The 13,111-nt window shown below is 38.0% G+C and overlaps 1 protein-coding gene across 3 annotated transcripts in view; it reads right to left on the reverse strand.

Annotated features, from left to right (window-relative positions):
• dnah5 (dynein, axonemal, heavy chain 5) overlaps window positions 1-13,111 on the reverse strand; it is a 149,806-nt gene that overhangs the window by 94,598 nt on the left and 42,097 nt on the right. For all 3 annotated transcript variants that reach the window (XM_073871872.1, XM_073871870.1, XM_073871871.1), the window contains 10 exons: window positions 12,247-12,448; window positions 8,470-8,705; window positions 8,117-8,335; window positions 7,811-7,873; window positions 7,390-7,628; window positions 4,044-4,284; window positions 3,752-3,951; window positions 3,454-3,607; window positions 3,191-3,354; window positions 454-610 (listed from right to left, as the gene is read on the reverse strand). In XM_073871872.1, the coding sequence (XP_073727973.1) occupies window positions 454-610; window positions 3,191-3,354; window positions 3,454-3,607; window positions 3,752-3,951; window positions 4,044-4,284; window positions 7,390-7,628; window positions 7,811-7,873; window positions 8,117-8,335; window positions 8,470-8,705; window positions 12,247-12,448 (1,875 nt within the window). The remainder of the gene's footprint in view (window positions 1-453; window positions 611-3,190; window positions 3,355-3,453; window positions 3,608-3,751; window positions 3,952-4,043; window positions 4,285-7,389; window positions 7,629-7,810; window positions 7,874-8,116; window positions 8,336-8,469; window positions 8,706-12,246; window positions 12,449-13,111) is intronic.

Below are 13,111 nucleotides of genomic sequence, written 5' to 3' on the forward strand. Positions count from 1 at the left end.
TGGTGCTTCCAGAGTATGTATGTGAAGTTTGGGCACAGATAATTTATTATAACATGTAAAAATTACCGCTTTGTAGGTGTGAGCAAAAATATGCCGTTTTTGAATGTGTCCTTTACCATTAAAATGAGCTGATATCTGCACTAAATGCCAGTTTGGGTGGTTGAATAGTGCCGATTGAAGGGCGGTATTATCCCCTTCTGACATCACAAGGAGAGCTAAATTTCAATTTATTCAATTTCAATTTTTTTCAATACCCATTTTTTCACATGCTTAAAGAGAATGGTTTACCAAAACTTGGTTAATGGGTTAATCTTTTTCACATTTTTAGGTTGATAGAAGGGACCCAATTATAGCACTTAAACATGAAGACTTAAACACAGATTTTCATGATATGTACCATTTAAATAGGTTGACTTAACTAAGTGTTGCTTTCTTATTGTAAAATAAGATTACCTTATCGTGGAAGCGGACTGATTTGATGTTGTCAAAGACATTGAGGAGGTGAGCTTGGATGGTGTGCGAGTCAGAAGCTTGGCCCAAAATCTCCAGCAAAGCCGGATCTGACACGAAGAAGAAACGTGGAAACAACAAGCGCTTCTTTTCCAGGTACCTTTAGAGCATAAAATCATGTTTAACATTTATTGCGAAATAAAGCACTTGATACACAGGATATGGCAAAAAATATCTTTTTAAATATAATTTTAAATATATTTCAAAAAAATACAAAAATGGTCTGTACTTTGAACTGAAATATATTTTGAAATATGTTTACAAAAATTTATTTTTCACCAATGTATTTTCTGGCCTTGTTTGTATATTTTAAAATATATATTATACAAATAAATATATTTTAAAGCATTTATATTGACGTCGCACTGGAAGAAAAACGTTTTATGTTACAAATCTGTAAACATAACAGGCTTGAAAAGATTCAAATGAACTCTTTCCCTGCCATTTGCATAAAAAAACGTCCTGATGAGGTTTTATGTTAATCTGTAATACCGAGATTATCCAAATGGACACTAGATACCAAATTTATAAAAAAAAAACTTATGTGAAAATCACAAAAAAATGCTGGCAAGCAACTTAAAAAAAATGGCTGGCGGGGAATGAGTTAAATTTTTCAACTGCAAAAAATATTCGTATAATTTTATATTTTATATATATTTATACATTTTATACTTATACTTCATACCTTTAATACAAACGTTTGTTTTTTGCACAAAAAAATATAAGTATGGGATGTAAAATTAGAAATGTATTGTATTTGTTACCCCTGAAATACATATTGAAATATATGTTAATTATAAAGGTTTAAAATTAAATATATTTTCAAATTAAATATATATATAAAATGAAGCTTTACATTATACATAGGGTTGGTTGCACCAACAAGGATTAAATTAAGCAGAGTTTAGAGCTATAGGGTTTGTTGATCTCAGTTTAATTTTAATTCGAGTTGTGTTGCACCACTTAAATTTAAACACAGATTAACAAATCTTAGATTAAAACTTTAAACTGTATTAAATCCTTAGTCTGCGATTTATTTTGTCCGCCATGTTGAATTTTCCGGTGTAATTAAACAGCAACAATGTTGACGTTGTCATTCAAAAAGGAAATAAACAGTTTATGCAGGTAAAGGTAATGTAATTTTTGTATTATAAATCACCTACATACAACGGTAGGCTAATCTAAAGGTCTGATTCAAATAAAACATTTGACGATCTTTTAAAACAATTGTATTGATTAACAGATCAGGAAATATTGTGACAGGAAATGTTGCAACGCTCAGATATTGTGATATAATGTCGACGCATTTGTCATGAAGCGCCACCGTGTGTCTGTTCATTCACTAGGGACTTTAAGCAACAGCTGGGAATGGAACGGCTACGGCGACCGGAAGTATGCTGTCACACCACCGTAGCCAGGAACGTAAAAATCACTAAGCAACCGTAAACATGACAGCACAACGTGGCATTAATTTGTTTATTGAGAAACTAAAAAATGTCATTTAAAAAAGCAAGAGAAGGGTTGGTTTTGGAATTAAATGACAATCTTTTGTCAGAAGAGGGGTTTTTACTATTGTATGATGTAAATAAGTCTAAAAACCTAGATTTAAGCAATACTTGAAAACAATGAATACTTAAAAATCTTTAAAATTAGCTTAAATTTAAAACATTTTAACACATATTATATAAAAGACTTGTGGTACAATCATAAACTGATGCAATTACAATGTCATATGCCATAAAACGTAACATTTATTTACACAATCTCTCACGTTGTAGCGACTATGGCAAATCAGCTGTTCTCCCGTAGTAGACCGTTACAGTAGAACGTCGCAAAGTAGCAGATAAATTTGCGCATGCGCAATACAACGTCAGAATGCCGTTGCCGTTCCACCAGAGGTTGTTGCTTAAAGTCCCTAATGTCCTTCGTCTGACTGGGGCGTGCGTGACAGAGGAGAAGCACATACGATCATCGGTAGCTGTCCCCGCTGCTGTTAATAATCTTTTTGAGCCACCAAACTCACTTTGTTGAGACTTTATAATAAACGCATCTTTGAATATTGCCACCACGCTCGCGGTGTGCAGACATTTAATTGTAAAAAACATATTTAAACCTCTTCATATGCAAGTTTAAAGTTAATCCCTCACTGAGATTTAAAACAGAGTTTAAAGTAATGGAGCAACAGCATTAAAGATAATCTTGTCAGGATCCTGCCAGAGTTTTGTTTAGTATTAATATCTAGTTCAGTATGGCAGGGTTCTGACAGTACAATATTTTGTGTGGGAACGCATGGTCTCAGTATTGTTATATTAGACCACGTTTTTCCCGTGTCTCGTCACTTTTTCCCCGCTCCCTTGTCATCCTCTCCTCATTATTGTTTGATTCATGTCACCTGTTCCCCTCTTGATTTGCTTCCCTATTTAATGCCCTTGTTTTTGCTGTCCTCTGCTCCTTCGTTTTGTACTTCCGGTTTTAAAAAGTAACCTGGTGGATAATAGCGGTATTGCGGAAAGACGGAAATACTCGTCATTGGCGGGGAAGTGTTTTCTCTTGATTGACGAGAGAAAATTAGACAGGTTTGCAAAATAATTCCCAGTTGCATAAGGCTAAAAACCTGGCTACATAAATCCTGTGCTTGTCAGACATGAGGGCTTGACAGTGAAGCAGATGTTTGGCGTACCCCGTGAGAGATTTCTGGCACATCTCGAGCTGTTCCAGCAGGTGAGGCAGTAGCTGACCCATAATCTCATCCCCCACACACGACTGGACAACATTGGGCATCTCCTGAGCTCGGGTCATGATTTTCACCCAGGACTTATCAATGGTTGAGAAGCGCTTTGCCTCCTAAAAGGTAAAAAAATAAAAAATGGGTGATTTTCACTTAAAGTAGTTTGTGATATGACACTTTCGCTGTAACTTTTCAGAGTAAATTATAGGCATTACCTTCGGCAGTTGTTTGGCTATGTCTCCTCCCACAAATACAGCCTCAAGATAAATCCAAAGGTTTTGCACAGTCATCCAGTTCTCAATGATGTCTGAGGTGTTGGAGAGATTTTGAACCCATTTCTGGATCTGGGCTTTGAATGGGGTGTTGTACCTGTGGAGATAAAAGACGCAGTTACGTATGGCACAGCATAATACTCGCTAGGGGCAGAAACTATGGTAATGCAGGAGTGCTTTATCAGTGTGATGTCACATTGATAAGAGAATCAAAACTGCATTACTTGTTTTAATCTCTCACCTGTTGCTCATGAGGGAACCCAGCATCATCAGACTGTCCTCCATGCTAGCAATGATCTCCGATGTGCTGTCACCCCTCAGAAGAAGCTCCCCTCTGGTTTTAAACTGGGTGAAGGTAAAGGTCTTGTTGTCCCACTCAGCAATCACCTGCTTGAGTTTCTGCTCAATGTCTCGCTCCTTCACAGCGCTGATGCAGATGTCCTGCTCAAATGCAGCCCCATAGTTATAATAATGGTTAAAAGGAATAACTTTACTGTCATCCAAAAGAATAAATGATAAAAACTAATTCTAACCTCAATTTCTTCTTTGTACTTCAGAAGCGGTGCTTCCATGATATTGCGGAGCTTGAAGTTATCTGTCTCAACCTCAAAGGTGTGACCTGTGACCTCAGTGATCCTCTTCCAATGGCGGGTCATCATGGCTTTGTTTGTCATCAGCTCAAGCAGGGGGCAGCACTCACTAATTTCATCAATGGTTTTCTTCAGGTCCATAAACGCCTGCCACTCTTTAAGGCCCCGGGGCAGCTTTCGACACCTGCAATTCAGTTATTAACCTCAGCAGGGTCAGATAACTGCTGAACAAGCTTTAAGTGTAATGCAGGGTTCACACCAGACGCGGTAGAGGCGGCAAGCGCAAGTGATTTATATGTTAAGTCAATGCAAAGACGCGATTAGGCATCCTGCGGCGAGGAACGCGTGCAAATTGAGCGTTGCCAAGGGAAACGCACGAGTTGGAAAATCTGAACTTCGGCGGACTTCCGGACCGCATTAACCAATCAGACCCTTTCTGTAGTAGTGACATGATTACAGGAAGCGAGCGGAGTCTCAGCGGAGTCACAGAAGCCCCTCCCATGTCTCGAATGATTAGAATTTCACGCGCGAATTAAGCAAGTAAACTCAAATGTTCAAGCATCCAACAACGCGTGTGAATGCACCATAAGACTTAAGCCTGGAGTATAGTCTGTTTTTTATGTGTACTCGAACGTACGCGCAGGGTCGAAAGCACAGCCTTGCAAAGTATAGTTTATTTGATTCGTAAGTGTAAACAGACGTTCAACTCATGCGCATTACTACAAAATGCAAAGCATCTCCTGGGCTACACACTACATTCTCCTTTACACGCATGTGCTACCTATGCGTACAATGTATGCAGGGTTTTAAAAATATGGCAGTGCGCGTACAGTACTGTACCCTAAAAATCTGTTACTGAGCAAGTACCTAAAAATCTGTTTGCTGTCATTAGATTTTTTGTGAAGGTATAATAAGTAACCTGCAATTTTGTTTCAAACAGAGATGCTGATAGAAAGGCAAAAATTATAGATTGCAGCTTTAAAGAGTAACTAAACCCCTGGTCAGAGCCGGACTCCACCCACTGGCAATATTTGAAAAATGCAAGTAAAGTGGGAAGACCCCAACGGAGATAGATGGGACGAACAGAGCTCATACCAAAGGTGTGGTGAGATCGTAACAAGGAGCTTGGACCTGCTTACGCCACGTCGGACGTGACACGGTACCGCAACATCCAATTGAAAAATTCAACTGCAGTAGCCACCGTTCAACCTGAAGAGGTCAGCACTCAGATGTTTTTACACCATATATTGTAGCATTGAAACACTTTATACCCAAATGTCAAAAAAGTTACTAAAATCAATGAACAGCACTAATAAAGCCCCATTCTTAGGGGCTGTTTACACTTGGTATTAGGATGTAATTTCATCGATCGGATCACAAGTGGACGAGAGAGACACATTACGTTTAAACCTGGTATTTAAATCCGTCTCTTTTGTCCACTTTCGACCGCTTCTGTCCTGAATACTGTGAGGGGGTGGTCTGTGAGACGGTGGGCGAGTCTCTCTGCTGTCATTCAAACACGAGCGGGATTAATTATGAGTTTATATGGACGCGAACTAATATTATGTCGGAGTCCACTGCTTGTTTAGCAAGTAAACATGCTTCACAGAGTTTTGTACGTGTGTATGTAAGAGCTTTCTCTGAATTTTCAGCGCAATTGATGAAATAGGATCGCGCAACTTTCACACGCTTTCAAAACGAAACTACGGAGATCAGCGCTTTAGTTTTATCAATGAAAAGCTAAAAATAGCGCTGTTCACCGTATGTTCACACCAGAAGTCAAAAAAAGATGTAAAACTTGTGCTTAATACCTCAGATTAGATAAATGGGCGGAGAGAAGGCGGTCGCGTGTGGCTGTTCGAACACATTCAACTACATGTGCGTTCCGCAACTCCAAAGCGATCCGATCGAAAGTGGTTTCGACTACCTCTGGATGTGGTTGAAAGTGGTCGAGCTCAAACCCCGTTTACACCTGGCATTAACGTCGTCCACTTGTGATCCGATTGACGAAAACGCATGTTAATGCCAAGTGTAAACAGCCTCTTACAGATCATTAACTAAAAAAAGTTGGTTTAGGGTTACTTTTTAGTCACTCTTTAAAGGTCCACTGGGTAGATTTAATCTAGTGGTGAGATTGTAAATTGCAACCAACGGCTCAGTCCACAGCTCACCCCTCCTTTTCGAAAGCTATGGTAGCCACCACAGGTCAAACAGGTCATCGTCTGAAACAACGTACTGACAAAATGCGCAATTGTATTAAGAGAAGTTTGTCCATTTAGTGCAGTGCTTCTCAATTACTTTCTGTCACGCCCCCCCTAGGAAGAAGTAAACATTTTGCGCCCCCCCCAACTCTCCGCCGCGACTGTAAATAGTATAATTTGTCTATAAAATTACACATCTGCAAAACATTGTATCCTTATTAACATTAAAGAAAACACAAAAAAAAATCAATTAACTTACAACAAAGAATAACTTTATTAACATTGTTTTTTAGTCTGTAACAGAAAAGACTTAAAATGCATCATTTGCCTGAAATAAAAAAATTAATCCTTATTTAAAGTATAATATTTTTTGACCATTTGATACTGAAAAATTAAATAAAATATAATCAATAAATAATAATAAAAAACTCAAGCGGCTTATCAGCGTGATTGGGGTGTAATTCTTTAAGTGACGGTGCAAAAAATCACTTTCTGAAAAAGTATTTTCCCCGGGGTCTCGCGTGCCCCCCCTGGTGTCACTTCGAGCCCCCCCTGGGGGTCCCGCCCCACTATTTGAGAAGCACTGATTTAGTGCTACTGTAGAAGCGTGGTGGCGCGAATTGCCGACTTCCATGTAAGGGGACCCGCTGTGTAAGTAGAGAAAAACATCTCATTCTAAGGTAATAAATACACCTCAGTTCAGTTCAGTTCAGTGTAAGATCATTATACCCCACTGATAATATAGTAATGTTCATTATATTGCATTTCTGTTGAGAAATCCTTCTAAAAGTTACTCAATTCGCCTTTAACATTAAATCTTTTACCTATTTATTTTCCCAACTGACTTTTGTGTTACCCTGGTACCTGCTCTGAAGCGGCTAACTTTCATTTCAGTGTTTGACAGGCATCAAGAATTAATCCATTCTGAAAAAAACACTTCTGTGAACACTCAGACCAGGCCAGCCAAATTGAAATCCTCCGGTGCATTCATGCCCTTCAATATAACTTATTACATGATAGCCGGCGGGACAATTTTTGACCAATTTAGAAAGGACAGAATTTTAATCTGACATCTGGAACCTTCTCACCTCGCCTGAAAATCCAGGAGTTCGTTGTTGATTCTCTCGATGTGGATGTCGGCCCATGAGATGTCATAGTAGCCGTTGACCGTGTCGATGACGTTGTTGTAGAGGCCGTAGAGTTTTTGGAGAAGCGTCAGCTGCTTTCTGATCTCCAGGAGCTGAGGATGCTGGGTAACGGGCAGGCCAAAGAGCTCCTCCCCTCCGGTGTACGTGACGTATTTGCGGAAAAGGTTGTCAAAGCGATTCTGAGAAAAACCAGATCATTGTAACAAATCTGTAAAATCTGTAGTACACATTCCAATGCTGATATTATGAATTATTTAACGTTTACAGCCTGCTGAGCATGCTCAGTTTGACTGTTGATGGCTCATCATATTTTGTTAATTGCTACGTTGAACCAGATATGGTCAATAATAGGATACTGTACCTGGAACATAATAAGCCTGTCGCTGGCATCCTGAGGAGCTAATCCTACCACCATGGGACCATCCTGAATATTTAATATGTACAAAATCACAACACATTGTTTATTTACGAATGACAAACACATGCTTTTATGTACGATGGGGTATATCAGTTTCAGAGAAGCACTTTAATATTTTGGGCTTTCATTTCTGGCATCGTATGGTACAGAAATCCCCCAGAAGCGCAGAAAAACAACTGTGTTTTGGCTCGAAATCATAATTGCTTGAGGGACCTTCTCAAAGCGAGAAAAGCGAATAGCAGAACTCACCCTTTCATAGTCCTGGTAAAAGTGCTGGCAGTCCTCCACAAAGGTCTGAACATTTTTGATGAGTTCCCCTCTGAAGTTTGGCTGCAGGGCTACAAGCTCATTCTGCACCTCTGTGCTACGGGCCAGCAGTTTCTCCCAGGTGTACCGAAGGTTGTCCACTTTTTCAGCTTCCTCTTTGGCCACCGACAGCCCGTATTTATGTAGCATACTGTACGATTCCTGCAGACAAATGAACCGTGGCTTGAAACAACCCTGCTTTTACTGTAAAATTTATTTTTAAGATGTTATAGCTCCAAAATGTGTAAATGTTTTACTCCATTAACATTGTTCAATGTATGATTGTTTGGTTTTACCTCCGTCGGACCAACTTGAAACTCTATGGAGATCTGTTGCTCTCTGATTTCTTTGAGTGTCGCCATGGTGATGCGGATATCATCCAGGTCATTAATCTGCCTGTTGAGTTTCTTGCTTGCCTCATCCACAAAATTGAAGATCTGCTCCATCTCCGTGCGATACTTCCTGTTACAGTGGTGGCCGAAATCCACTATCCAACTTCTGGTCTCAGCAGTAAGGGCCATCTTTAGATCGGCTGTGGATGAGATCACCAACACACAAGGAATAAGGGCCAAACTGTCACAGTAATGAAGACTTTTATGTAATCGTTCATTCATAAATGTAATAATATATGAAATACATATGAAAATTCGTAATTTTCAAAAGGCATACATCCATCATTAAAGTAATTCAAAATGACACTAGTGGGTTAATAAATATCTTCTGAAGCAAAGATATATGTTTGTTAATTCAACCTATCCTCCAACCCACACGATTGTTTAAAGGTGCATTGCATATCTTTTAGGAGGATCTTTTGACAAAAATGTAATATAATATATATAACTATATTATCAGTGGAGTATAAAGACCTTACGTAATGAACTGTATTGTTTTTATTACCTCAGAATGAGCCGTTTTATCTACATACACCGCGGGTCCCCTTACATGGAAGTCACTGTCATGTTTCTACAGTAGCCCTAAACGGACAAACTGTTCACAGAGCGTGTTTCGTCCCTACGATGTCTCAGACAACGACATGTTTGTCCTGTGATGGCTACCATATGCGTTTTAAAATTGAGGGGTGAGCTGTTAGTTGCAATTCACAATCTCACCACTAGATGCCGCTGAAATTTACACACAGCACATTTAAGTCGTTTGTCCGTTCCCCAAATACGACCCACAGAAGCGTTTACTAAATTAGCGCCGAGTCGAAAACTTTCGACTACGGTATTCATGAAATTATATATTGGGGTGTATTTCTGCAATGATGACATGTATTGGAATATATTTTCAATTTAAACCACTAGGATTAATTGTATTTATATAACACTTTACATTATTCAGGCATTTTGAGCAAATAATTAAATGCATTTATTTTTATTATATAAATGTAAAACACAGCATACACTGAAAAAATGATTCATTGAATTTAATAATTTTTTTTTAAGGTAAGTGGTTGCAATCAATTTATTTAAGCTTCATTTAAACAAAAGTTTTATATTTTATTTTAAGTTACTAATCTTTTTTGTTTAAATGTAGCTTAAATAAATTGATTGCAACCGCTTACCTTAAAAAAATTGATTAAATTCAATGAATCATTTTTTTCAGTCAAATTATGTGTGCCGAGATCAATGATCGATGACAAACAGATGCAAAAGCGTTCACTAAAAATCTCAGATCTGTTTTGTATTTGTTCAAAAACTCCTGCCAGAAGAACGTCATCTTTGAATGGGAAATAGCATTGGCTCTCGTGTGTCTTGCACTGGAAAAAATGATTTATTGAATTTAATCAATTTTTTTAAGGTAAGTGGTTGCAATCAATTTATTTAAGCTACATTTAAACAAAAAAGATTAGTAACATAAAAAAGATAAAACTTTTGTTTAAATGTAGCTTAAATAAATTAATTGCAACCACTTACCTTAAAAAAATTGATTAAATTCAATGAATCATTTTTTTCAGTTTGTGATCAATTGCATACGTCAGCTATGTGAAGTGCCATTGACTATCATGACTGATGCGTCATGCTCTAATGTACGGGTTTATGTTTGAATAATTTGCATGGTTTCAGTTTGCAAGGTTTGCAACATAAGTTGTTCGTAATACTTTTTACTATTGGTCAATTTATGCAATGAATACCCATACTTTTACCCGCATTTTGTGTTTTATATTGTTGGGAAGTAGGGGTGCACCGAAATTTCGGTCGCCGAAAATTTCGGCCGAAAATGGCATTATCGGTTTCGGGCCGAAATAAAAAATCCAGCCGAAAATGTAAACCGAAAATGAATGTCAACCGCCCCCCTTTCATCTGTGCGCTAGCGCTTGGGTTTCACTCAGCCTCACGGTGATCAGTCGTCTCCCACCCCTCCCCTTCGTGCTCAAGCAGGTTTCACTCAGGGTCCAGCTGTTTGCACGCGTCTGCAAAGATTAAAGCCGAAAGTATACTAGGGACGTCCGCGTATGCGCGCCGTCCGCATGACGTCATTTTCGTCATCAAGAGGGTCCGCGGCCGGCCGCGCGGACCGTCCGCGTGCAGCCCAAAATTTGAGACCGCGCGGACAGTGCGCGTACAGTCCGCGTACGACAGCGCATGCGCGTGAACATATTAAGACATGGCACTCCACTATAAACAATTATACAAAGGAAATAGACAGCATTTGCACACACACTATCGTTTTTCTTCTTTAACTTTTACTTCTTCCAAGAACAGAAAGCCCTGGAGCATGTTTGTTTGATTCCTGTTCTTTGTTGTCTTCTTGTTTGTTCTAAACTGTGTTTGCAATGGTGGATCGGTTTCTTTTCTTCACCTTTCCTAATGTTTTAATGTACTGTAAATGTCTCCAAATCAGTGCTGCACTAGAGTAATAATTTGAATAGAGCCGCGTTTAAAAAAAACAAGCAAACATAAATTCTCTCTGTTATTGACAGGGCACATATAAACAAAATTCTCTCCACAGTATTCTTTTTCTAATAAAAACATTTGTTTATGTCTGTATAGATTACAGTCAGATTAACCTACTGAAGTCTGTGTCATTAATGTTGATCAAACAACCCATGACAAAGAGACAAATAGCTCTAAAAAATAATAATATATTTTTTATTTATTATTTATATTTTATTATTTTTTATAATATAATTTATTGTGTTATGATTAATTTAATTTGATTTCTGTACCTAATGCTAATTTCAGACCTTATTAATGTACAACTTTGTTCTCTTTTATAAATGTTTGCAATTTCTTTATTGTTTATTAGATTTTTCCCACCTGCTTTTTGCTGATCCGAAAAATAATCTGATCTGTGCCTCAAAAACTGTAATGTGATCCGAACTGTGAGTTTTTATATCTGTCACACACCCCTAGTAAAGTTAGCACACAGTGATAGCCATAAATGCAATTGTACTAATAATTGGCATAATAATTTATTTCGGTTTCGGTTTTTCGGCCTTGGTTTCCTTTTTTCGGTTTTCGGTTTCGGCCAAGAATTTTCATTTCGGTGCATCACTATTGGGAAGTGGTTGAGTTTAGGGTAGGGTTGAGGTAAGATGCTCCAAAATATCTTTAAACCCATAAATGTTTACGAAATCATTTCTAATTTTACAAATTCTGAGATTTAAAAGCATTTAATCTGACGCATAAGCACATAATTCAAACAGCCTTGAAGTGTAACCACATTGTAATAAGCTGCTGTCAGTTAGGGGTGCTTATCCTTAAAACATTGCTGCAGGTCTTAATAAGCTGCTTGAACAAAGGTCATTTTATTTCGAAGGACAGTCTCTAGTATACATTATGCGCGTTTTGTCATGAGACAAGCAAAAACCAATGACATTCGGGATTATTGACGTGCCACCACATTTGAACTTTCCACATTGATTTATTTTTTTTACAGTACATGGGTAAGTGACTGTAAAAAAAGCGCCAAATATGAATAGTCTGTATCAGAAGACATTTATTAATCCACTGGGGTAATTTGGATTACTTTAATGATGATGGGTGGATTGATGGTTCGCTGAATCAATGAGATCATAATGTGTCACTTAATACAGTCACAGTTTCTGCTGATTCAGGGTCAGTGTCTACCTGTATATAAAGCCAGAGCTCCCACTGAGATAAACTCAGGCTCTGCATTGATTTCTCGCTCCAGATCTCTGTAGTACAGGATCTGAGACTCAAACTCAGACAGCAGAGGATTCCCCTGGGTAAACTTCAGGATGGTCTCCTCTCGATCTTTCTTCCAGATGTGGTGATAAATACTGAAGCGATCCAGCGAGTTCATTACTTCCTGTAAAATGTGTTGCATAATATGTTATTACTCAAATACAGCTAAAATGTTCAATGCTTTGGATAAATGCATCTGCAAAATGAATAAATGTACATGTTATATTGTCAAAGTAGTAACAAGTATTAAAGCTGACATGTGACCCAGTTTATGACAACTCATTTGCCTTGATATTTGTAATATTTACTGAATAAGGTCATGTCAAAGATTGAAATCAATGCTAGAAATCAAACTCCTAATTTCAAAATTATATTATGAGACTTTAACCTGAATTTTACAAACAGGTTTTCATATGATAAAATACATAAAGAAAATTGACGACAAGCTTTTAAATTATTCAAAAATAATGCATACCCAAGGTGGTAATGTGCCACGAAATGAAGCGGGTGTGCTTTATTTTCAAATAATTCAAAGGACCGGAGTCAATTATTCCACTTTGTAATGACTGAGCCTGATCAGACACACAATAACTAGTTATATTTCATAAATATAATACAGTCCCGGACCCTAACCCAACAAGCAGGCTAGGCACTGGGGTCTGTAACACTACCCCCAAAGCACTTCCTAAAATGCATTAAACTTTCGTTTACAAAGACGTTAAACTCAGCGAGTGGTCAGGGGTGTTTACTGACATGCTCACACAAAAATTGCTGCAAAAGATGCTTT

This window comes from Misgurnus anguillicaudatus, chromosome 10, assembly GCF_027580225.2.
Source record: "Misgurnus anguillicaudatus chromosome 10, ASM2758022v2, whole genome shotgun sequence".
Taxonomy (NCBI): Eukaryota; Metazoa; Chordata; class Actinopteri; order Cypriniformes; family Cobitidae; genus Misgurnus; species Misgurnus anguillicaudatus.